This window comes from Nyctereutes procyonoides, unplaced genomic scaffold, assembly GCF_905146905.1.
Source record: "Nyctereutes procyonoides isolate TBG_1078 unplaced genomic scaffold, NYPRO_anot_genome, whole genome shotgun sequence".
Lineage (NCBI taxonomy): Eukaryota > Metazoa > Chordata > Mammalia > Carnivora > Canidae > Nyctereutes > Nyctereutes procyonoides.
In genome coordinates, this window is record NW_026575036.1 from 3721537 (window position 1) to 3746346 (window position 24810).

At 40.1% G+C, this 24810-nt stretch overlaps 1 protein-coding gene and 1 long non-coding RNA gene across 9 annotated transcripts in view; one reads left to right on the forward strand and one right to left on the reverse strand.

The window, feature by feature from the left end:
- Positions 1–4871: 4871 nt before the first annotated feature.
- Positions 4872–20079, reverse strand: LOC129505643 (uncharacterized). The gene is made up of 3 exons (XR_008663574.1): positions 20003–20079; positions 9123–9365; positions 4872–6040 (listed from the first exon to the last, which is right to left on the reverse strand). It is a non-coding gene; the product is annotated as an uncharacterized LOC129505643 (long non-coding RNA).
- Positions 19081–24810, forward strand: part of PLEKHA5 (pleckstrin homology domain containing A5) — a 241028-nt gene continuing 235298 nt past the window's right edge. For 7 of the 8 annotated variants that reach the window (XM_055318819.1, XM_055318807.1, XM_055318808.1 and 4 more), the window contains exons 1-3: positions 19081–19380; positions 19530–19609; positions 21866–21923. In XM_055318819.1, coding sequence (XP_055174794.1) covers positions 19289–19380; positions 19530–19609; positions 21866–21923 — 230 coding nt within the window. In that variant the 5' untranslated portion in view covers positions 19081–19288. Of the gene's footprint in view, positions 19381–19529; positions 19610–21865; positions 21924–22240; positions 23823–24810 lie in introns of those variants that run through there. The other variant, XM_055318816.1, reaches the window with a different exon arrangement.

A 24810-nucleotide genomic window follows, 5' to 3' on the forward strand; every position in this document is an offset into this window, starting at 1 on the left:
GTTATCAAATTGTTCCCTCTATTCAAAAATATCTGCTCCTCTCCTACCTGAAACTGTACTAATTGCATGCTTTATTAGTAACCGATCTCTTTTTAGAGTTTTAGGGCAAATTATCAGTCTTTAATACCTTAATGTGAGCTATGAAAGAATGAATCAGTCCTAGATGTATTTTAAAATGTGGAAATGTTCTTATGGCTAGAGAGAAGGATGAATTACTTTGAAGGGCCGACAGGACCGGTTGGGACAAGAAGGCAGAGCTCATGACACTTAGTATCCAAAGGCTGGAATTAAGAGACGAGAATCAAAAAACAAGCACAGAGTCCTTACAATCAAGCTTCTTAGTTTAAATTTTAATCTGTAGTTGATCTGTCCCATAAAACTACTATAAACTGAATGGAAAGAACAATATACAACACCTTCATGCAAACTGTATCCTCTTCAGGTGCACAGCTTAGTGAGCAGAGTGGGTATAGATTCCAGGCCCTCCCCCTATTTGCTTAGCTGGGCATTCCTGTGTAGGATTTACACAACTGTATGTGCGACAATTCCTTGTCCTCTGCCCTCTCTGCTCACCTCAACACATACATACATCTACCTGCTGCTGGATGAAACGTGAGTTATCTAACAAGATTCAGCTCAAGGAGTACTTCCAGTGTGATTTTCACAGCAGAAGCCTCTCCACTACCACTTTTTTTTTTTTTAGATTTTATTTATTCATTCATGAGAAACACAGATAGAGAGAAGGAGGCAGAGACACAGGCATAGGGAGAAGCTCCATGCAGGAAGCCTGACCTGGGACTCAATCCCGGGACCCCAGGATCACGCCCCGGGCTGAAGGTGGCGCTAAACTACTGAGCTACCCAGGCTGCTCTTCTCTACCGCTTTATATTAACAAGAAAGAAGTATCATAGAATAGTGATTAATAGTACCACTCTGAAGTCAGATTGCTTGCGCTCAAATCTCAGATCTGTCATTTATTAGTTGTGTAACTGTGGACCTATTCTTTTATCTATCAAATGAGAGTAACATGAGTAACTACCTCATAAGCTTGTTGTTGGATATATTGCAAGTTAATGCACATAAAGCGCTTAGGACAATGTTAGATGCATAATGAATATTCCATAGATAATTGGAATCGCTATAACTCAGCAGTTGTTTTTTTTTAAATCTTTTTTTTAATTTTTATTTATTTATGATAGTCACACACACACACACACACACAGAGAGAGAGAGAGAGACAGAGAGAGAGAGAGAGGCAGAGACACAGGCAGAGGGAGAAGCAGGCTCCATGCAAAGGGAGCCCGACGTGGGATTCGATCCCGGGCCTCCAGGATCGCGCCCTGGGCCAAAGGCAGGCGCCAAACCGATGCGCCACCCAGGGATCCCAACTCAGCAGTTGTTAATAGTACATCGCTTATCCCATTCCATAGTTGTTAGATTTGCATATATCTAGTTTTTGGTCAAGGAACACGTTTTTTTTTTTTTCCCCTTTGTTATCCATAGAACCTAGCAAAATACAGGTACTAGAGGATACAGTGTGTATTTTGGTGAGTAAAGGAATAAATCTCTGGCACATGGTTCCAAAGGAGATTCTTCCCTTGAGAAAACAGAATTGCAAAGGGAGAGGGAGTCCCAAAGAACAGTACATTCCAGGTTTCTAACCTGGAAGCCCCAGATCCACTTAAATGAAAAGTAGAGATGTGAAAGTAGAGATGATCCTATGGTGTGAACCTGTTAGGCTGAAGGAGAAAGCAAGCTCACCACTTGAGAGCAAAGGGGTAAAAGGTCCTTGGGACGTAGGTGAAGATACTCATTCCACATCCTAGACCTTGACCAATCCCAGTTGAGAAGCTCCTCTTCTTCCATCTCTTTCATATAATAAAGTGAGTTGGATCTATGTGAAACTGGGCAACTCTTTAATTGGATAGAGATCAGGGATACTTGTGAGTGCTAAATAGAGGGTATTTCAGATTATTCGTACCTAGATTTGAGAAGTTCACCAAGGATACTGAATGGCACTTAGCATGCTGAGTGTCACAATATTGGTACCCAGTAAATGTGTTACATTGATCCATAAGTAAAAGAAAGAATAAAATGATGAAAGCATGACAGAGCAATAAGTGAATCAATCAATTGTGGAGGCCAATTCAGAAATTACATCATGTAGGGGATCCCTGGGTGGCTCAGCAGTTTAGCAACTGCCTTTGGCCCGGGGCACAATCCTGGAGTCCTAGGATCGAGTCCCGCATCCGGCTCCAGCATGGAGCCTGCTTCTCCCTCCTCCTGTGTCTCTGCCTCTCTCTCTCTCTCTCTCTCAAATAAATAAATAAATAAATAAATAAATAAATAAATAAATAAGAAATTACACCATATAGGCGACAGGTTGGCAGCATTCCCTAAACTGTGTCTCAGGGAACACTGGGTCGGGGAGAAGCTAAAAGGTATATAATCATTGACATTTGAAAAAGGCAGCACACTGTACAGTGGAGTTTTTTGCTTTGGGGGTTTTTGTTTTGTTTTGTTTTACTGAACATTAGCTTATTGAGGACTCTCTTTAGCTTTGTTTAGTTAATAGCATGGCACATTTTCCCCCTGCAGAGTGTTCAGTAGTCTGGCCCTGATTGCTGAGAAATTTGAAGAACAAAATAATCTGAAAGTTTGAAAAATACTTAAAGCTAAAATTGACGTATATGCTTTGAAAAATTAAATCTTTTATTTTATGATTTTATTTATTTATTCATGAGAGGCACAGAAAGGGAGAGAAAGAGAGGCAGAGACATAGGCAGAGGGAGAAGCAGGCTCCCTGCCAGGAGCCTGATGTGGGACTCGATCCTGGATCTCGGGATCATGCCCTGAGCCGAAGGCAGACACTCAACCACTGAGCCATCCAAGCATCTCTGAAAGATTAAATCTAATGCCCATTCGAAAACAAGAGTCATTTCTGGTATAAGGTTGTGACATTTTCTCAAGATTTCTGTCACGGTAAATATGGTAAGTGTTTTTATTTTTACTTTTCAATATATTCTTTATTCTGGTAGACTATACAGGGCATAAACTTTACTATTTCAACCATTTTTAAGTATGCAGTTCAGTGGCATTGAGTACATGTTCCAGGCTGTGCAGCCATCAGTACTATATGTTTCCAGAATTTTTTCATCATCCCAAACAGAAACTCTGTACTCATTTTTTTTTCAGATTTATTTATTTATCCATAAGAGACACAGAGAGAGAGTCAAGACACAGGCAGAGGGAGAAGCAGGCTCCATACAGGGAGCCTGATTCAGGACTGGAATCCAGGACCCCAGGAACACAACCTGAGCCAAAGGCAGATGCTCAATCACTGAGCCACCCAGGTGCCCCAAAACTCTGTAATTATTAAAGAGTAACTCTGCATTCCCTTCTTCCTCCAGGCTCTGGTAACCTCTAATATACTTACTGTCTCTGTAAATTTGCCTATTTGAGGTACATTACATAAATGGAATCATATATTTGTTCTCTTGTGTCTGGCTTATTTCACTTGCATTGTTGTCAAGGTTTACCTGTGTTGTAGCATGAATCAGAATTTCATTCTTTTTTAGACTGAACAATATGCCATTGTATGTATATAGCACACTTTTTGAAGTCTATTCATCTGTTGGATGGATTTGGGTTATTTCCACCTTTGGGCAGTTGTGAATAATGCTACCAAGAACATTGGTATACAAGTATATGTTTAAGTCCCTGCTTTCAATTCTTTTGGTTATATACCAAGTGGAATGGCTAGATCATATGATAAATCTATGTTTAACTTTTTGAGGAATCCGTGTTTTTATTTTTTACGTGCCTGAATATTTTTCTTAATCGCTAAGTTAATAAAGTCCGAATTTTGATATTCTATGCTATAACTCATACTAAGAATATGTAAAATTTAGCAGGAATTTTAGTTAATCATCATCATTTTATAAGAAAAACAATTTCTCCACAATACTTAGTACTAAAGAATATCCCTTGGGATGTGATAGGAGAAGATTGCTATAATCACATAGCATTACATCCGAAAATTTACAAAGACAGTAAAAGTATGTCTGTCCCTCTCACTCCCCTTCCTCCCAGCATCAACCATGGATCAATGCAAGAATCTCCCCTCCCCCCAAAAAAAAGAATCTTTCTCCAGTCTCATTTTCTCAAGGTGGCATGTCACCAAATGTCCTCAATGCCTCTTCCCCTTTTCCCCTTTGGATGACTATTTTTTTATTGTTACCTAACCAAGAATAAGGCAAAATGTATCATTTCGTTGAACATTTATATCTTCAATGTTTCATTTTCTTACTATTTTTTTTAAAGATTTTATTTGTTTATTCATGAGAGACATAAAAAGAGAGAGGCAGAGACACAGGCAGAGGGAGAAGCAGGCTCCCTGAGGGGAGCCTGACATGGGACTCGATCCTGGGTCCCCAGGATCAGGCCCTGGGCTGAAGGTGGTGCTAAACTGCTGAGCCACTGGGCTGCCCTCATTTTCTTACTTTTTAATTATTGTTACAGCCTGCACTTATTTTATTAGTTAACATTATCATGTAGGCTATTTATTTGTTAAAAGTCATACAAAAATCACTCAATTCTACAAATCATACATACAAAAATCATTCAATTCTACAAATCAATTCTACAAATAATGATATGTGACAGAAACACAAGGTTGTGAAGGGTTTCTGATGACTGGATAAATTTCACCACTCAATAGGCCCTTTTTCTACTTAACCACCTTTGCCCCACTCTATGAGCATTATTTGTCCTTGAAAAGTTTCTCCTTAGGTTAATTCTTTTAAGTTGGAAAGTAACATTATTTTTAATGGGAATGCTATGATCTGCAACCTCTGTAAAGTAAACAAACATCTCACTCTAAAGCAAATTTTTCTTCTCTATTCTCTATATCCTTATTTTAAAAAGACGAATGTGGCAAAATCCCCGTTAGCTCTTTGGATTAGACTGGTGCTGAAGGGGTGCTAGGAAAGAGGTGGGTAGGAAAAGAAGTAGAACTACACAGAGACCAGAAAGGATTGTGAGGTCTAATGGCTAGGAAGAGGAGAGAGGAGAAGAAAGACATCATGATGACAAGAAAGGACTTCTAGTAGTTGTTTGCTTTGTGTTTTGGCAGGTGTCCGGAAAACTAAAGAGAGGGGTAACTAATGTAGATATGATCCTTAACTCATAAATTTGACCTGACTGCATTGTAACGAAGCTGGTCAAGTTGATGGTTATAAGGAATGCTATAGGAATTGTTGTGGGTTTCAAAGAATTCACAGAAGGCCAGCAGTAAACAAATATTTTTGTAATATTTTCTAGAAAAGAAAGTATATTCCAAGTTATAAAACATAGGCTTTTGTGGTTGTTTTGGTAGCTGTCATTTTTAAGGAAAATTAATTTTACCACCATCCGTGTCATTACATAATGTACTGAACCAACTTTATGTGTCAAATGCTAAAAGATATAGAACAGTAATTATTTGTCTTAGAAATCTAGGGTGTAGGATGAGGACAGCTACTAGGAATCAAAGTATATATCCATGTGCATGTATACATATCCCAGTTAAAGTGGACATTAAAGTTAACAACTGATAACAATGATCAATGACATGTTTTAAAATTAGAAAGAAATGTTGAGATCCATTACTGTATTTAGGTGGTATTTACAGGCAAGAAATAAACAAAACCAAAAACAAAATAAAATGGGATTTGACAGTAAAGGAATGGCCAGGCTTGCTGCAGCACATCACACATGTGATGTGCATCACACTTGATGCAGTAGCATCTTTCAGACAGCACACTCTTATGATGTGTCCAATTTCTTTCTAATAGTGTGTTGCATTCAGTATTGCTCTAAAGGAACTGTCCTCTTAGAAATCATTTTGTTGGGGCATCTAGGTGGCTCAGTGGTTGAGCATCTGCCTTTGTCTTGGGTCATGATTCCAGAGTCCTGGGATTGAGTTCCCCGCGTAGAGCCTTCTTCTCCCTCTGTCTATGTCTCTCCCTTCTTCTCTGTGTCTCTCATGAATAGATGAAATCTTAGAAAGAAAGAAAGAAAGAAAGAAAGAAAGAAAGAAAGAAAGAAAGAAAGAATTTTGTTATTCTAAAATTTTGTCAAGCTTTTCCCCAGAGATAATTGCAAGTTACATTTTCTTATAATCCTCTACACATTTTTCTCCACATATTTTTTCTTACAAAATTAGGATTTAAAAATGGCACAAGACAATTATTTGTGTGTATTCTGGTTTCTATAATTTTTTAAAAGATTTTATTTATTTATTCATGAGAGATGCAAGAGAGAGAGTCAGAGACACGGGCAGAGGAAGAAGCATGCTCCCTACAGGGAGCACCATGTGGAACTTGATCCCGGGACCCCGGGTCACAACCTGAGCTAAAGGCAGACACTCAACCACTGAGTCACCCAGGCGCCACTAAAACCACATTTTTAAGGTCATGTATTAACAGCATAGGTATACTAACATGTGCCTACCAAAACCCAAATTCTTAAGCATTTATGGGAAAAAAATCACTGAGATAAACAACTGTGCATATAATTTTGCTCACTTTTCTTATTTTGCCTTAGGATAAATTCCAGAAAGTGTTATTTCTAGGCCAAAAGATATACTCAATTTAAGACATTTTTCTTGTGTGGCCAAGTTATTCTCCAAAAAATTAATGCCTATTTAACTCTCACTAGTAATGTATGAGAGTTCCACCTTTCCCCACAACCTCTGTAGAAATGGATGTTTTTCCTGATGTCATTTTTCTGCACCCAGTGTTAAGTAGTACTTAAGGAAAGGAATTGTCTAATAATTGTTTCTTCAGTGTTTAATATAGTGCCTGTCACACAGTTTGTGTTCAAGAAATACTTAATAAATTGAAGAACAAATGAAGAAATATATATTATTCTAAGCTAAATATGAAGTGAATATGGAAAAATAATAAAATGCAGAGGAAAACAAGAAAAACTAAACAAGGAATCAGGAGGTTAGTGCCCCTCCTAACCAGTTTCATCCCTTTCAACAATAATTTAATCTGGGCAACTTCTCAGGACTGATTTCATGGGCATGCAACCTGTGTAGTCGCAAAGGCCTGTGTGTGCCCTCAGAGGTATCCTATGATTGGCTTATTGCCACCATCTTGAAATGCCTAATGATTTTTGAACAAGAAGCCCAACATTTTTATTTTCCATGGGCCCCACAAATGATGTAGCTGGTCCCACCTCTCCTTCCTACATCTGTAAAACAAGATCAAAAATGAGGCCTGTTCAAGTCAGCAATTCTGGTTCAATGAGTTTTTCCTGAATACAACACAGGAGGCTACTATTTAGATACATAAGTATTTGGGAACAATTCTGAGATCCATTCTTATTGCTGGATGAAGATCCTTCCTTCTGTGAATCATTCAGACTTTTTTTTCTAACTCATCTCCATCAGAGGCCTCCTTTGTCCTCGTCCTTCTGATTCTACATTGCACTGGATTATATTTACTCCTGTGGCATTGCAACCATTAACCTTTAAGTATGAAGGGATAGAAAAAGAAAGTTTTTCCTTCTTTCTCCCTCCCTCTCTCTCTCTTTCTCTTTCTTTCTTCTTTCTTTCTTTCTTTCTTTCTTTCTTTCTTTCTTTCTTTCTTTCTTTCTTTCTTCTTTCTTTCTTTTCCTTCCTTCCTTCCTTCCTTCCTTTCTTTTATTTCTTTTCTTTCTTGTTCCCTCTATATGGGGCCCGATTTTGTGACCCTGAGATCAAGAGTAACATGCTCTCCTTAAAAAAAAAAAAAAAAAAAAGAGGGGATCCCTGGGTGCTCAGCGGTTTAGCGCCTGCCTTTGGCCCAGGATGTGATCCTGGAGTCCCGGGATCGAGTCCCATGTCGGGCTCCCGGCATGGAGCCTGCTTCTCCTCCTCCTGTGTCTCTGCCTCTCTCTCTATGTCCATCATGAATAAATAAATAAATAAATCTTTTTTTTTTTTTAAAGAGTAACATGCTCTACAGACTGAGCCAGCCAGGCACCCCAATAAAGTTACTTCTGATGATAAATTCTTCTGGAGCAAAAGAAATAATTATCTAATACAATTTTCTGTAACGATGGTATTGAGCAAGAAAAAAAAAAGACTTCAAAAAGTCAATTCAAGCTTCTAAATAGCTCATAGATAATCAGAATCTTGGATGGTGTGGTTCCTTTCTCTTTCTTTCTTCCTTCCTTCCTTCAACTGTTTTTAAAAGCACCTGATCTCCATCTCCAAATTAAGTCTAACTTCATAGATGACAATTCCCATATACAATTATTTCAGAAGGGAACAACTGCTGCTCCAGTTTTATTTTTGAATAATCATTTTGAAAATAAATGATGGACTATAGAGGAAAAAATCACAGCAAGCTGCCCAGAGACAGGAACAGCATGTAAATTACTACTAATTTAAATTACCTTTCTTTCTTCTCTACTCTAGGAAGATGCCATTTTTATTTTAAAACATTTATATCCGTGCAGTTCAAGCTATTTCAAGATGCTATCTGTTTCAACACATTACAAAATGTAGTGGGTAAATGTTCCGCCATTTTACAGAGAGATGGAAAGTGAAAATAACCTGCACCGAAGTTGCACAAAGCTTAGATCTCTGAGTCAGTGCTCTTTGCTCCATCTCAAAATGTTCAATAAAAATGCAGTACCAAGTAATGGACTGGAACAATTTGAAAGTTCTTTTTTTTTTTTAATGTTTTCAAAGTGTTTACTCTTCAGACTTCATTATATGTAGGACAACCTATATGATATAAATTTTCTTGACAACTTTGTCTTGCCCCTAATAAGTAGACCTTTTTTGCAGATTAGGTTTTTGAGAGAATTTTGATAAAACTGGCATGGTTAGTATTCTGAGCCTCTCCCTGAGAGCTAGGTAAACAGAATGTAAATACAACATAACATATGTCCATCAGTGCACAGTTGGCAAAGGTACCTATTTTGGTTCAAGTTTTCTGTCAATCTTGCTTTTTTGTTTGCAATATACCATCCTGGCAATGTATAGTCTATAAAGAGAGGAAAGTAGTATGGATATTTGAAAGGTTAACTATATTTTCACTATTGTATTGCAAATTAAGATATCAAGGAAATAATAATCTACTTACCAGAATGAGTTAAAGCAGCTTTTTTAAGGGTCTGCCTTATTCTCAATAAATAATAAGGTAAGTAATGAGAAAATCTGGCTCATCTAAAAGAAAAATCAGGGATCCCTGGGTGGAGCAGCAGTTTGGCACCTGCCTTTGGCCCAGGGCGCGATCTTGGAGACCCGGAATCGAATCCCACGTCGGGCTCCCGGTGCATGGAGCCTGCTTCTCCCTCTGCCTCTCTCTCTCTGTCTCTCTGTGTGACTATCGTAGATTAAAAAAAAAAGAAGAAGAAGAAAGAAAGAAAAATCAGGAGTTACTGAGGCAAATTTTATGTATGAAATTTTGATGTGTTTGGAGATTCATATATTCATTCATTTATTTAAAAAATTATTGAACACCCAAAATGTACTAAGTGCTGGTAAATAAGATAAACATGATATATTTGATAAGATTAGGTTCATCTGAGAGTAGCAGAAGACTTCCCCCGCCCCAAAACAGCATTAGCTTAAGACAGAATTTGATTTCTCCTTCACTAGTAAGTTCAGGGGGGGTGGGGGGGGGTGAGAGAGGCACAGAACCAAGTATTTGCAAACCATTTTTTAAGGATATTTCCCTTAATCTGTCATACATTTCTCTGTTTATATCCCACTCACCAGAGCCCAATCTAAGGGCTCACATCTAGGTTAAAGGGTGCCTGAGAAATACATTTTTATTTCAAGCATCCAAACATCCAGCAAAAAATGAGTGGGGTGAAGAAGGGGGTGGAATTTAATAGAGAAGAAGAAATGTTGGGGTAAATAATTCATTTCTGCCATACATGGCCCTGGACTTCTTGTACCTAAGACCTTAACAGAGCTGGAGGAGGGAGGAAGAAAGGCAGAATCAGTTTAAGACATAATTCAATTTCAAGAAATCCTTGTAGAGATCATGTTAATTAACAACAGCTATTCAGGTACCACTTTCTCCTGGAAGGCCTCCTGGACACCTCTCCTTGTGGCTGCAGGATGGATGCCCTTTTTATAAGCTTTGACCTTCCATCTTGTGCAGTATTTATCATACCATTTATTACCAGTATAACATTTGTGTGTTTATCTTCTCCCCATACCTTTCTACCCCAACTTGATTGTAATGCTTCAAAGGCCAAAATCTGAATTTGTATTTCTTTGTGTCCCGACTCTTCCTAGCCTAGTTTATGATACATACTAGATTCATAAAAAATGTCTAGTATTTAAACTGGATGAATAAATAAACTGTGCATAAAGGATCTCTAATGAAAGGTAATAAAGATTAGTTACCATAGAGTACGCAACAGTATAAAAAGAAAAATTCCTCCAGCTATCAAAATATTTAGCACCAAATTTTTTGCTTATGAACATGAGTGATTCTTTTATTTTCATCAATATTTAGAATAGCATTTGATTTTCTGAGCAAGTTTAATATTGCTGACAAACAGAATTAATTGCACTTTGCCAATGATGAATGTTATGACAATTACAAAAAATCTGAAAATTACCCTTTTATCAAGATTGCCTAAGAAACCCCTTAGAAATGGTCTAGGAAAAAACATAAGTAGCTAATTCTATTTCTTCTATAGAAATGGCAGAGTTGGGCTCAGAATGATGCAATTGGAAATAGAGTAACACAAATGACTCTAACCAATGTTGTTTCCTAGGTTCAGATCCTCACACGGTTGTAGCAGGGTAGTCCACTACCAGTGGACTAAGGTTTTCATCATAATGTGTTCCAGCTCAGTCTCTCTTCTTCCGTCTATTATCCAGACACAACCACATGAAAAAGAGAAATTTAAGCAGCTATGATTTATTTTTTAGCCCTTTTCCTTGTAAATCTATTAAATTCCATTGTAATTATTCATAACCTTTTAAAATTTTCATAGGTCAAACATGCATATTCTTCAGATCAGAAATCCAACTGATGAGACACTTCTGAATTTATAACTCCTTGCTTTTAAGAAAAATATATCCAAAACTTAAAAGTGGGGATCCCTGGGTGGCTCAGCAGTTTAGCGCCTGCCTTCAGCCCAGGGTATAATCCTGGAGTCCTGGGATCGAGTCCCGGGATCGAGTCCCACATCAGGCTCCCTGCATGAAGCCTGCTTCTCCCTCTGCTTGTGTCTCTGCCTCTCTCTTTCTCTGTGTCTCTCATGAAAAAATAAATAAAATCTTAAAAAAAAAACCAAACAAACAAACAAACAAAAAACAGAAAAGCTTTTTTAAAAAGGCTCCAGTTTTCCCCCTAGCATTATACACTGTTATTTTATGATCCGTTCAATTACTAAGCATTTGTTGAATACTAACTATATACAAGGCAGTGCCTGATACTACAAATAATTTGCATTCACATTACATTTTCTTTGTTTTTTATTATTATTATTTTTAAAGATTTTATTTATTTATTCATGAGAGACAGAGAGAGAGAGAGACACACAGAGAGGCAGAGACACAGGCAGAGGGAGAAGCAGGCTCCATGCAGGGAGCCTGATGTAGGGCTCACTCCCGGGTCTCCAGGATCACGCCCCGGGCTGAAGGCGGCACTAAACCGCTGAGCCACGCAGACTGCCCCACATTATATAATTCTTTAAATTGAGCTATATGATATGTTACAATTAATTACAGATACTCCAATTTAGATTACTGTTTATATATATATACTACTCTACATGTAACTGAAATAAACAACTGGAAACTGAGGAATTCAAAACCAAGAAAAAGTGGTTGAGAAAATAGACATACACACGTGTGTGTACATGATTTTCCATACAAAGATATGAATCAACAGGTGAGAAAAATATTTTTGCTTTAAGCAAATAGTGACTTAAAACATTAAAGAAAATGTGTCTGTTCAGAGAGTACTGGTACACTGTCTAAAATACCAACAGTGAGGGAGGAAATGATTCTCCTTCATCCTTTCATTTATTCCTCAGACTTAGGGCATGAGATATGATAACCTTTATTATTTATAGCCATACACATAATTGTGATTTGGTATAAGCCTATGTATTTTTTCCCCATTCACCTAACTAAAGTATTGATTTTATAAATACTGAATATTATTCTTATCAATATTTTTCTAGGAAGAATTCATTCAAAAGATGCTTCCATAGATCTCTTTACCAAAGTAAAATAATGCTGAATCCTTCCTGTCCTTCATTATTTCACTTGGTATAACTACAGATTTCAGTATTTTTAAAGGCAGGTAGACAGCTCTATAGAAAGCAGCTATTTTCACATACTGCTATGCTGATGTTGGGTCCATGCCATTTTTTCCTCTTCTATATGGGATAGTCTATAAAAAGCTGAAGAGAATGTTAAATCTAAGAAAGGATGGAAACATGACTCACTGGCAAGTTGCTGCAATACAAACAGAAATAAATATCAAATATGGAGTGAAGTATAGGGCACTATGTAAATGTCAGTACTATTATTCATTCATGTAAATAACATTTATTGAAAGTGAGGTGATAAAGATAAACAAAATGTTTTGGAAGAAGAAAGAGATGAAGATTATAATAACAATGCAGTAGAAAAGATATGGGAGCTTGTATGGTGGATGGAGTAGCTAGATTGCCCCAAAGGAATAAGGGATGGTTTCTTAATGGAAATAACTTTTGAGCTAAGCATTTAAACATAAGTAGGAGTTTGTTAGGTAAACAGAGAAGAGAGCATTCTAGGGAGGAAGAGTAGAATATACAGAGACTTGAAAGAGTCTGGTTTGTTCGGAGAACAGTAGGCCATTCCATATGGCTAACATGCAGGTGGGCAGGGCACAGATCAAGAAGGACCTTCAATGCCAGGCAACAGGCTTTGCATTTCATCCTCTAAGTTTTTTGAGCCATGAGAGGATTTTACGCAAGAAAGGAATATAATCAGATTTGCATTTTTAAAAAGATCATTCTGGTAGCAGTGGTGAATGCTTATATTAGGATACGGGAAATGAGGAAGAGAGGTTACTTTGTGATACCTTTAGTGCACAATTAATAGAATGTATTAACCAACTGGATGTAGAAGGATGATTCGGAAGTTTCTGGTGTGGTATTTGTTTGGATGATGGTAACATTCACTTGGAGGGAACTATATTGGAAAGGTGCATATTTGGAAGAAAAGTGACTTGTTTTGGAATGTTGAGTTTGACATATGTGAGGAACATCCAGAAAGAATATTCTAGGAGGAGCATGTCTACAAAGAAATTTGGTATATGATCTAGAACTCAGGAGAGAGAACTAAGCTGGAAATACAGATTTAGGAATTATTATCATACTGGGCATTGTTCTCAGAAGTTACCATGTATACAAATCACCAAAGTGCTTATTAAATGCAGATCAGTCTAATCCTCAGAGATTTTGGTTGAATGGGTCAGGAGAGAGGCTCAGGAACCCATAATTACATAAGCTTCCCTGGTGACCATGCTATAGATAATCTATAGGAAGAGCAGGAGAACTTCAAGGCAGTGGTGTCATGAAACTCTAAAGTAGAAAGTCTCAAAGGAGTAGAGGTGGTGACTGACATGTGAATACAGCAGGGAAGCCAAGAAGGCTTGAAACTGAAAGCATCCACTAGACTTGGCAGGGGACACTGGTGACGCGGAACAGCAGGTGCAGTGAGGTGGTGAGAGCTGACATCAACTGCAGTAGGTGGGAGAGAGTGAGGGTAAGGAGGAGGACACAACAAATGAAGCTTGGCTAAACAGGAATACCTTGTGGACAAAATGTGAAATCTAATATCTCAAAGACCTGGTTCAAACCCTAAGTCTGCCACTTAATGACTGTATTATAAGTATCTTCATGGGATCCACTTTTTTTTTTGTTGATAATGTTAATTACATTGATGTTACAGAGCCATTTGTACAAGTTAAATACAAGAGTACATGTGAAAGAACTTTGTAAATTTCTCTTTCAAACTTCTCTATTAACAAACTAACTGTGTGGCAGAAAATCCTAAGCATTTCTATAGAGCGGGTGTCCTACTTGTGTCTGTGCACTATGACAAAACATCCCCAACTTCAGCTATTGGAGTGCGCACCCCATCAAAGCAGAAGACTTTAGAGGGAAAAATAATCGTATGTAATATCTTAAATAGACCAATGCTCGCTTTTTACAGACGAGGATTCAGAGGTCTGAGAGGAGTAGTGTTTAAATGACTTGTTCAAAGTCATACAGCTAATTAATGGCAAAGCCAAGCATAAAATTCAGCCAGACTGCTGACTCACTCTATCCTGCCCCCTGCCCCTGCATTATAACATACTTCCTTTCTTAATTCTCCATTTGAATTTTGGTCTTTCTCTTTTACAGCAGAGAGAAGTAGGTGATTGAAGCTTTGCTTATTAGGGTAAAGAAGAGGTGTTTAATCTGAGCAAGTCCGGGGGTTCAGATGTAAGCTCCTTGAAGACATTTTTGAACTTCCTCTCAAGCTTCTTTCCAAGTCTCCAGGCAGATGCCAACTGAGTCTAGAACCCCAGATGTAGTAGAGAGATTGGCCAGCAGCAGGGTAACTAGTGCTGCTACATATTTCCTTCAGGTATCCCTGTAAATAACTGAAGAGCTCTCCTAAACATCAACATTAAAGGACTGTACTTTGCAATAGGTCTCGAGTGATTCACAGGACACCCTCTGGAAAACAACTGTTATAGAAGGTTTATTTCTATGACAAGGATAAAGATGCTGCTTCCACAATGTACTTAAATATTTATATTTCCATCTCCCTTTCTAAGCTGCCCAAAGCAGGCCAAGTCTTTTAATCCCCATGACCCAGCAGAATGGCAGGCACACCATACATAGTAGGGAGCCTATATATGGTTGTTGAATGAATGAGTGAAATAATTTTATCCATAATTCTGTTATCAACTTACTCCTTAATAGAAAAAAAAAAATCCTTGGGATGCCTGGGTGGCTCGGTCAGTTAAGTGCCCCATCTTTTTCTTTTTTTCTTTCTAAAGATTTTATTTATTTACTCATGAGACACACACACACACAGAGAGAGAGAGAGAGAGAGAGAGAGAGGCAGAGACATAGGCAGAGGGAGAAGCAGGCTCCCCTTAGGGAGCCTGATACAGAACTTGACCCCAGGACCCCAGGATCATGACTTGAGCCACAGGTGGATGCTTAACCACCGAGCCACCCAGGCATGCCAAGTGTCCCACTCTTGATTTTGGATCATGATCTCTGGATTGTGGGATTGAGCCCTGCATCTGACTCTACACTGGCCATGGAGCTTGTTTATGATTCTTTCTCTCCTTCTCTCTTTGCTCCTCCCCTGCTCTCTCTCTAAAAAAAAAAAAATAATAAAATAACAAATAAAAAATAAAATTAAAACCTTTGAAGAGAAAAAATCTCTAATAAATCAACTTCCAAATATTATTTTTCTTCCCTCTTAGACACTCATTTGCCATCTTTTCTGCCTAGATTTCCACTAAGCTAATTGGATCCTGTATTTTGCCCTTCCTCATAACTTTTCATGATCCAGAATGCTCTGGAGATGATTTAATAAAGGAACTATTTATAATATTTTTAATTTCATGAACTAATGTATAACAAAATACATAAGGTAATGAAAATATATTCGGAGATATAATCTAATCAAAGTCACAAAACTTTGTTGGTAGATTTTAATAAACATTAATATGTATGAACAAATGTTTCTTGAGAGTAAAAGAATTTTTTTCTCTCTCTCTCAAGAATCTCTCTACTTTCCAGAGTTCATGTTTTCTTCATTGCCTTTTATTAAAAGGGGGAGGTGGGATTGATTTGTTTACCAAGATGTCATCTTGTTCTTCTTCCTTTCACATATTTTGAGAAACTTTCATTTAGGTTATTCTTATCACCATGTGTATTATTCTGTTATATTTTAACTGGAAGCTCTTTAGGATAAGGATTGTCCTCTATCAATGGAGTGATGTTTATTTTTAGTGTTCAGTACTTTCAAAACCTCTTTTTTTTTTTTCAGAGAAGCTGCAATAGTCATAGGATAATACTCCTCCAAAAAGGTAGATCATGACATGAGAAATTAAATAGTCCCATAGGGTAGAAATATTTTTTAAAAAGTAAGAAAACACAGAGGTTAGATATGAGTTTAGTTCTGAGTCGGTTACTGAAGAGGTACGGGGTGGTACAAAGAGGATATGTTATTGGGAAATAGCTCCTTTGGGAGGTGGAGGCATTGAGAAGAAAATGAAATTCAATAACCATTTTGAGTACTGACTCAAGGGTGGGAAGGATTCAGTTATGGGGAAGACATGACTCCCAGCATCCTGCAGTAAAGGAGACACACCTGTACAACTAAAAGGCAAAACAGACCAGGATAAGGCAATTAAGTTTCAGACAAAGGACATTCTAGGAAGATTTTTAGAAATATACTATTTTACTCATTAAGGGTGAAAATTATCCAGAGAACTCAACATTCTAAAGTATGAAGCTGCTTTTAAGGGCTCCCAGAAGGCATGAGGGCCAGTCTTTCCACCAAAGTAGAAGCATACCTCATTTTGTACATACATCTTAGTTTTTTACTTACGGCTTTCCTAAATTTGGGGACATATAGAATTGTATTTAAGATTTTTATTTTTAAAAAAGATTTTATTTATTTATTCATGAGAGACACACACACAGAGAGAGAGACAGGGATACAGACAGAGCAGAAGCAGGCTCCCCTGAGGGAGCCCAATGTGGGACTTCATCCCTGAACTCTAGTATCACACCCTGAGTCGAAAACAGAGCTTAACTGCTGAGCCATCCAGGCATCCCTGTACTTAAGATTTTAGGTTAGCATTTAAGCACTGTGAATGTGATTTCTTAAGATACACATTTTATTTTAAAGATTTATTTATTTTGGTAGGGAGAGGGGCAGAGGGAGAGAGAGAGAGAATCTCAAGCAGAATCCCCTCTGAGCACAGAGCCCAACCACCTGAAGATCATGACCTGAGCTGAAATCAAGAGTCTGATGCTCAACCTCCTGAAGCACCCCAAGATACACATTTTTATTAAGTGACTCTCTATCACCTTTTGAAATATGCCTGGCACTAATGAATCTTATAAAATCAAAGATTTTCCGATAAAAGGAATCCCCATACAATATATGGCCAACCTAAAGACTTCTTAATAGTACACAGTCAAAAAGTCAAATACTATAGCTAGACTAACAGTAGATTTCTAAAGTTATTATGGCATTAGAAAGATTCACTTTAGATTTTAAAATTTCTAATGATAGCACAATATAAAGCCAATAGCTCTTGATTTTCTTGCTATGTGACCAGTGATGGTCATGTGGAACATTTCCTGCTAGTTATTCATTGACTTAAAAAAAAAAAAAAGGCACTTTTTCCAGAGACTGGGCAGGAGATAAGATGTCAAGAAGTAATAAGTAGCAAAATGAAAGAGGAGAATGCAAAGGCACCAAAAAGAGAAAACATTAAAGTGATGGGGTTTTTTTTTTTTCCCTGTGTATGCAGATGGACAGGAAAATTATAGCAGTAATTGCAGACTTCTTTTCACCAAAGACAGACTGGCCTTGGGGAATTAGAGTAGGAGAGAAAATGTCCAATGAAACTGCATTCTCATCCAGGCCCCACCTGACTTGCTGGATATGGCTTTGGCCAAGGTCATTTACTCTTTCTGTGCCTTAGTTTCCTTAAATGTTGAAAGAGATGGTTTGCTTTTTTGAGGTACTGGAAAGATGAATGAGATAAAGCTTCAGGAGGCATCCAAGAGTGGTCAAAAAAGGTGTTATAGGAATATCAAGTAGTACTATTATTATTGAACTGTGTATCCTGTTGGAGTGAGTCATCTTGCTGCAAAGATGCATAAGCAATTTCAAGTGCGGCAGGGGACCAGAGACAAAGAGAAGAGGCGAGTTCTCCTGGGTTGTGTTATAGGAGATCTCAGTCGCATTGAAATCTGCCCTTTGCCTGTTTAAAGAGCAAAAAGGGTGGGGTGCAGAGGAAACAAGACTTTAAAAATAAGTACAGCAATGTGGTCATAGAAATAGACTTTTTAAATTCTAGAGCCAGTCTGAATCCCTGCTTTGTCCCTTATAACTGTGACCTTGGGCAAATTATGGTTTCTCTAACCTTAATTTTTTTGCATCTGTAGAAAGGGGATTAATTATCATAGCATCTCTACGGCTGTGGGGATTTACAAATCTGCATCGTGGCGAGGACTCCGAAAAGTTGGCTACCATTGTAGTTCATGGGAGGTAGAGGAAAGTAGAAATCCAGACTGGAAACAACCGAATCTCTTTAAAAAGAAAGAGAGAGAGAGAGAGAGGGAGAGAGAGAGAAAAGTCAAGGTTTTATTCTATAAAATATTAGGATTTAAGGGGCCTGCGAAGAGGCAAACTTGTTTTTGTCAAGTCTGAATTCTACTACTTCACGGGCCCACGGTAACTAGTGAAACCTCTGGTATCTGGCTCGCAAGGCACAAACAGGGGAAGCCTTCCGTGTGCTTCAGCAGAACAGTTTTCTATTTTAAAGCGATATATGTGTATATATGCGTATTTTTGAAAGACCTCTGAGACCCAATAGCTCTAAAATAACAAAGCTCGGCTGCTGAGCTCCCGTTGGTTGCAAAGGGAGGGGAGGGCAATCTGCGGCGCGGGGATTAGGCTCCCTTCGACTCCCGCTCCGGGCGGGGAAGCCTTCGGGGGGCAAAGCCCCGGGGGCAGGACGAGGTGGTTTTTTTTTTTTGTTTTTTTTTTTTTTTTTTTTTTTAATCGATCCCGGAACCTCGGTGCGTGCGGGCGGGGCGCGGGGCGGGGGGAGCGCGGGCGGGGCGCGGGGCGCGGGGCGCGGGGCGCGGGGGGCGGGGCGCGGGGGGCGGGGCCTGGCCGCGGGGCGCGGCGCCACTCGCCCATCCCCCGAGCGCGCGGCGGGGCGTCCGGCCGGCGGCCGCGGAGGATGCGGAGGGGCGGCGGCGCGGGCGCGACCCAGCCGGGGCGGCGGGGCGGGCGCCGCCCGAGGGGGTAGGGCGCGCGCGGGGGCGCGCCGGGCCGGGGAGGCGCGCTCCGGCCGCGCTCGCTCCGCGCCGCCTGCGCCCGCTCTCTCGCTCCCGCTCTCTCGCTCTCGCCGTCTCGCTCGCTCGCTCGCTCGCTCGCTCCCTCCTCCCTCGGCAGCCGCGGCGGCAGGCCCGAGAAGAAGGCGGCGGCGGCGGCGGCGGCGGCGGCGGCCTCGGCCGGGGAGCAGACATGGCGGCGGACCTGAACCTGGAGTGGATCTGCTCCCTGCCCCGCTCCTGGACGTACGGGATCACCCGGGGCGGCCGCGTCTTCTTCATCAAGTAAAGAGCCGGGGACGGCGCGAGGGGCCCGGGGGGCGCGGGCGGCCGGCGGGAGGGGCCGAGGGAGCCGGTGCGAGCCGCTCAGCCCGGCCGGCTCCCCCGGCGCCCCCGCTCACGCGCCGCCTCTGCCCGTTCTCTCCTCCCCGCAGCGAGGAGGCCAAGAGCACCACCTGGCTGCACCCCGTCACCGGCGAGGCCGTGGTGACCGGACACCGGCGGCAGAGCGCAGGTAACGCGGAGCTCGGGCCCGGGCGGAGTCGGGCTGCGCGGGCAGGAGGCGGCAGAGCCCCGGCCGCCCCCCGGCGACCTGCCCCGGCGCGCAGCCCTGGGGCGAGGCCGGCGGGGCGGGGGCGGGGGCGGGGGCGGCCGCAGCCGCAGGTAGGGGCCGCCGGACTTCTCCCGAGTCCCAACGCCTCCCCGCCCGCCGGCCTTCGGTCGCCCCTTGCAGACGGCGCCCCCAGCGAGACCGCCTCCCCTCTCCCAGGAGGTCCGCGCTCCCGAGCCCCCCCCCGCCCCCCGGCACACACCGCCCCCTGATCTCGCCCCCTGATCTCGCCCCCTTTCGGCCTTTGGGAAGCCCTTTCCCCCTCCCGCCCTTGCAGCCCGGGACCCTGGCACCCACCCGTCGGCCGGGATAATGGTCTCCACATCCTCTTCCCTGCTCCCCGGACAGCTGCCTCCAGTTGTGCGGCTGCCTCCTCCTCCTCCTAGGTGGGACTTGTGGGTGGGTGACTGATGGAGGAGGAGGGGAAGAGGACTTGGGGGGGTGGGGGGGGGTGCTGCGCTGCGATCCTCTGTGTGACACTGACTGGTTCGGGCAACGCCTGGCGCTCTTCCTGCGGCCGCCCGAGCAGCAGCCGGAGCCGGAGGAGGCCCTGGCAGCTGCAGCTGGTGGCCGGCGAGATTCAGAGTCCCCGGCAGCAGCCCGGAGGTTGCACAGAACCGCCAGCAGGCGGTGGGCGTGCTGGGGGGTGTCGCGCGTGGGGCCGTTTGTGCCCTGGTCGCAGAGGGTCGGCGGGGAAGCGGACCTCTCCCCGGGGCCTTCGCTGGCCTGTTTCGAATACCGACTAGGAGTGGAGCTGCAGAAAAAGGGTTGCGTGTAGCCTCAGTGCCGGTCTGGCTTTCTTTTGTCGTTCTTTGTTTACATTCGTGGAACTTGTTTGCCTTTGAAATGGAACATGTGTTCTCTCACTGGCCTGCCTCTCTGTTTCTGGTGGTTGGAAAGGCTGGAGAACTGTTTGGGTCGAAGGGGAGGCTGGCTTCAGCCGTCCCTTAGAGGTGCCCCCTGGGATACTTTCTCTCCAACTCTGAGATTCTGAGTGTCTTCGTAGAGTTGCCAGGGTCTCGAACAAGCCTGCCTTCCCTATTAGATTCTGGAGTTCAGTGAAGTGACTAATATCCGAATTTCCAAAAAGGTGGAGGAGGAAAGGGAAAAGCTGGTGTAAGCAAGCATGATGAGGTTACATTTTTAAGGCGTTTCTGACTAATACACTGTCATGTTTCTTAACTCCCCACCGCAGTCTTCGACTTCAGTATACCTACTTCAGTGGTTTTTGCATATACATTTCGACTCTCATGGCCTCTTGCCTTATAGATAACAGATTTATTTCACAAAAGACAGTAAGGTATTGAAATTACTTAGCCTAATCGTCTTGTGGAATTATTTCACACTTACTTTGGTTATATGTAATATGAATTTGTATCCTGTTTGCCTCCACAGATTGGATGACATTCATACTATAGGGAAATTTTATTCTTTTAATATGATTTCACATTAATTTCCAAGACCTGATCATGATTTTTTTTTTTTTTTTTTGATTTGGTTCACTTAGCTTTGACTTTGTGGTTTTGTACACACATCATTGGTTTGCATTTCAGAGAGATGTTATGGTTAAATTCAGGCCACTTGCCACCTGTAATGTGTAACACATAAAATGGCCATCATTCACCTGAATTGTTCCCAGATTTATTACTTGAAACTTCATGTCTGTAAAAGTCAAGTCTATAGAAATACACAGGTATTGAGTATGTAATGTCAGTTTTTTCTCCCTAATTAAGTACTTATAGGATGTCCTTTCTCATCAGTGACACACTTCCTGAATAGATTCGTTTATGCAGCTGAAAGGTATGGTCTTAATAGACAGTATACCTAAAAAGAAGCAGGTGTTGCCTTTTATGCAGTTTTTGTTTGTTTCTGGATGCCAGTGGGTAGTTCTTTTCACTCTGATTGTTAAAGTATATGATTATGTAAGGTAGTCTCTGATATTGTTCATACTTTTCTGGTGGCTTTGAATTTAATAGCCATTTTCCCAAAAATGATATTTTGTTTGACTATGAGTTTTGTTACTAGTTCAACTTTTTTTTTTTTAGAAACTTACGTAATAAATGAAAATAGCCGATCATGAAAATGAGTAATTAAAATGGATTGAAACCTATTTTGCTATCCTATTGAGATACTGCTAACTGTGAAATGTATGTTTTTTAGATTTGCCTACTGGCTGGGAAGAAGCATATACTTTTGAAGGTGCAAGATACTATATAAAGTGAGTTTTTTACTTGTGATTTTTTTCCTTGGTAATTTGAATGTTGTAATTAATCATCAGTTGAATAGTTGTATCTCTAGATATGATCATGATTTTTTAAGGTCTATAATATTGACTTTATTCTTTATGTAGTGTTGTAATTCTGAGAGGAAAGGCAACACTCATAATTTTATTTGCCTGGACGCTCATTCATTTGGAAATTAGATCATTTATGCCCACAATTATACTTTTGGTGCTTCTCTCTATATATTCATGGGTGATCGAGCATTATAGTATTTTGTCTTTAGCATGCTACCACATTTTTTTTTCTTTTAAAGTGAATTCTGTTCGAATTCTGTTCATGTGTATTTTGACCAGAAGAAGCAAAAGTGACGTGAAGCTAGGTGACGGTTGGATGAACAATGACAGAGCTGAAAGTAAAAACAAAGAACTGCTAATTATTTCACAAATGTCTTTGGAGCATTGTAATTTGCTTAGTTTATTTAAATATATCTAGGTCTTTAAAATACAAATATTTTGTGGTTGTTTGTGATTGAATAAAAGCCTTTCACTAGAGCTTACAAAAAAGAGATGACCAGTCTTGATTTTTAATTCTATAAAACATTGAACTAATTTCTATTCAGTGTTCATTTTTATTTTTTTAAGATTGTTTTTATTTATTCATGAGAGACAGAGAGAGAGAGAGACAGAGAGAGAGACAGGCAGAGACACAGGCGGAGGGAGAAGCAGGCTCCATGCAGGGAGCCTGACGTGGGACTCGATCCCTGGTCTCCAGGATCAGGCCCTGGGTTGAAGGCGGCGCTAAACCGCTGAGCCACCGGGGCTGTCCTCAACGTTCATTTGGTAGTACTTGGAGACAAATACAATACTTGTTGTCAACAGTATGTAGGAAACTTGTTTTACCCCTCAAGGGGAAAATAAAGGTGGCTTTCATCTTTGTTTTAAATTAGAAACTACTTACTTAAGAGCTTTTTGTTGTTGTTGTTTTGAAATTTTCTGATTAATTTTAAGGAACTGAGGCTGGGAAGAGAACACTTAAATACAAGATTTGGTTTAGATGTCAATAATTTATTAATTGATAACATACCTAGCTAAAGTCACCTTTATTTCATCGGGCCCTGTAAGGTATTTTACTAAGTGTTATTTTTAAGATCACACCATAATTCCGTTAAATTATAATTACTTGGATGGTTTTAAAATTTTTCAGAATGATATTTATGTAAAATGTCAGGGGATATTTATAGGTATTAGGAATGCTTCCATTTGGATGTAGAAATAGAGAAGGCAGAAGTAAGATCCAGGAATGGAGTATTTTATGATGTAGCTCTTCTCTGGGTATCTTTCAGTTACATCTTTTATTTAGATTTTTTGCTGTACATTATTAGATGACCTAAAAAATAAAGGCATAAGTAAAGTGCGGAGTCACCAAGTCTTTTCCTGGTGGCTATTTTCATTTCTGTATTAACGTGAATTTGTATTGCCATGTAAAGGGATGCTTCATTTTTTTGGACTTGGTATTGATATCTCTGAAAGAAGTTTTTTTCAATAGGGTTCATTTATTTTTATCTGCTATAGTTTTACTGTACATGAAACTTAGCTAATCTTACAAAATAGGAGTAACACTGTAATTCTCAGTAATATTTTAATTCCTGTGAATGTGTACATTCTTAGATGAGCGTTTATATGATAGTACAAAATGTTATTCTGTGTGGGCTGAAAATGTTTTATTTCAGAACTGAGCTGTTAGGCTGAATTTTCTTTTGTTCCACTAGCCATTTTGATGAGATTTTCTTTTATGTTGACTTAAACAAATTAGATTCTTCTTTGAGTGTCATGCCCAAGTAAGTTTCTCAGGAAAACGAAGGCAGTGTTAAGAAGGCTGTAATAATTTTATTTTAATTCTGGAGACATTTTAACTACTGGTTTTAATCATGTGGTTTTACTAGACAACCAATAATTGCCTGAAAGTAGTCATAATTTATATTATGAAAATTATTTGTTCTAAAATTGAGCATGTTATAGAAATGTCACTCATTAAACTTCTTTGAAGTAAAATGATCATTGTCAAATATGTGACGTGCTAAATGTTAGGTGCTACTACTTTTCCTTTCTGGATGTTTCAGACTAATTTCTTTTAAGATTAGTTAAATCACTAACAAAGTCCATAATTTCCTAGAAGTTTTTTGCTTATTGTATATGAGCAATTAGGGATGCTTTGTGATTCTCATATGACAAGGGCACTACTTTTATCTTAAACTTTGCGTTTTACCAAGTGCTTTCACGTACACTGTCATGTCTGAATCTCATTTTCATGGAAGTAGTCAGAAGAATTATTATTTCCATTGTCATACCACATAATAAAACAACAGGAACATGCCTTTGGAACTTATAGGCTGCAAAGACAGTAATATGAGAAACAGCAGGAACATAAACTATATTTAGAGTGTCCAGAGAAGAAAGGATAGGAGTGTGAAGTAGGAAAGTGATTAATGTTGGTGGATGTATTTCTCATTGTTGGTTCTTTCTTAGATGAAGAAAGGAGGTTATTGATCAGATTATAAGAAAGGATGTAATATAGTGAACAGGGTGGGTTTTGTTCTCATGGGAACAGGGAAGATAGGTCAATAAAAGACATGTTAGCCCTCCTGCTGTTCCTAATCTGGTGTTCCTTGGAGTCTCCCTTAGCAAGAAGAAAGACCTGAAGAACTTGAGTTGTTTATACTTTTCATAAGGTACATTTAATTCTCAGATTATTTCTTTTCTGAACAAATGGTGGTTGTTCAAAATGGCACATTGCCAGAAAGAATTTATTTTTGGATAGTACGTTGGTGTTGACTATTGCGTCTCTGGGGGTAAGGGAAAAGAAAGAGGATTGGAGTGGGGATGT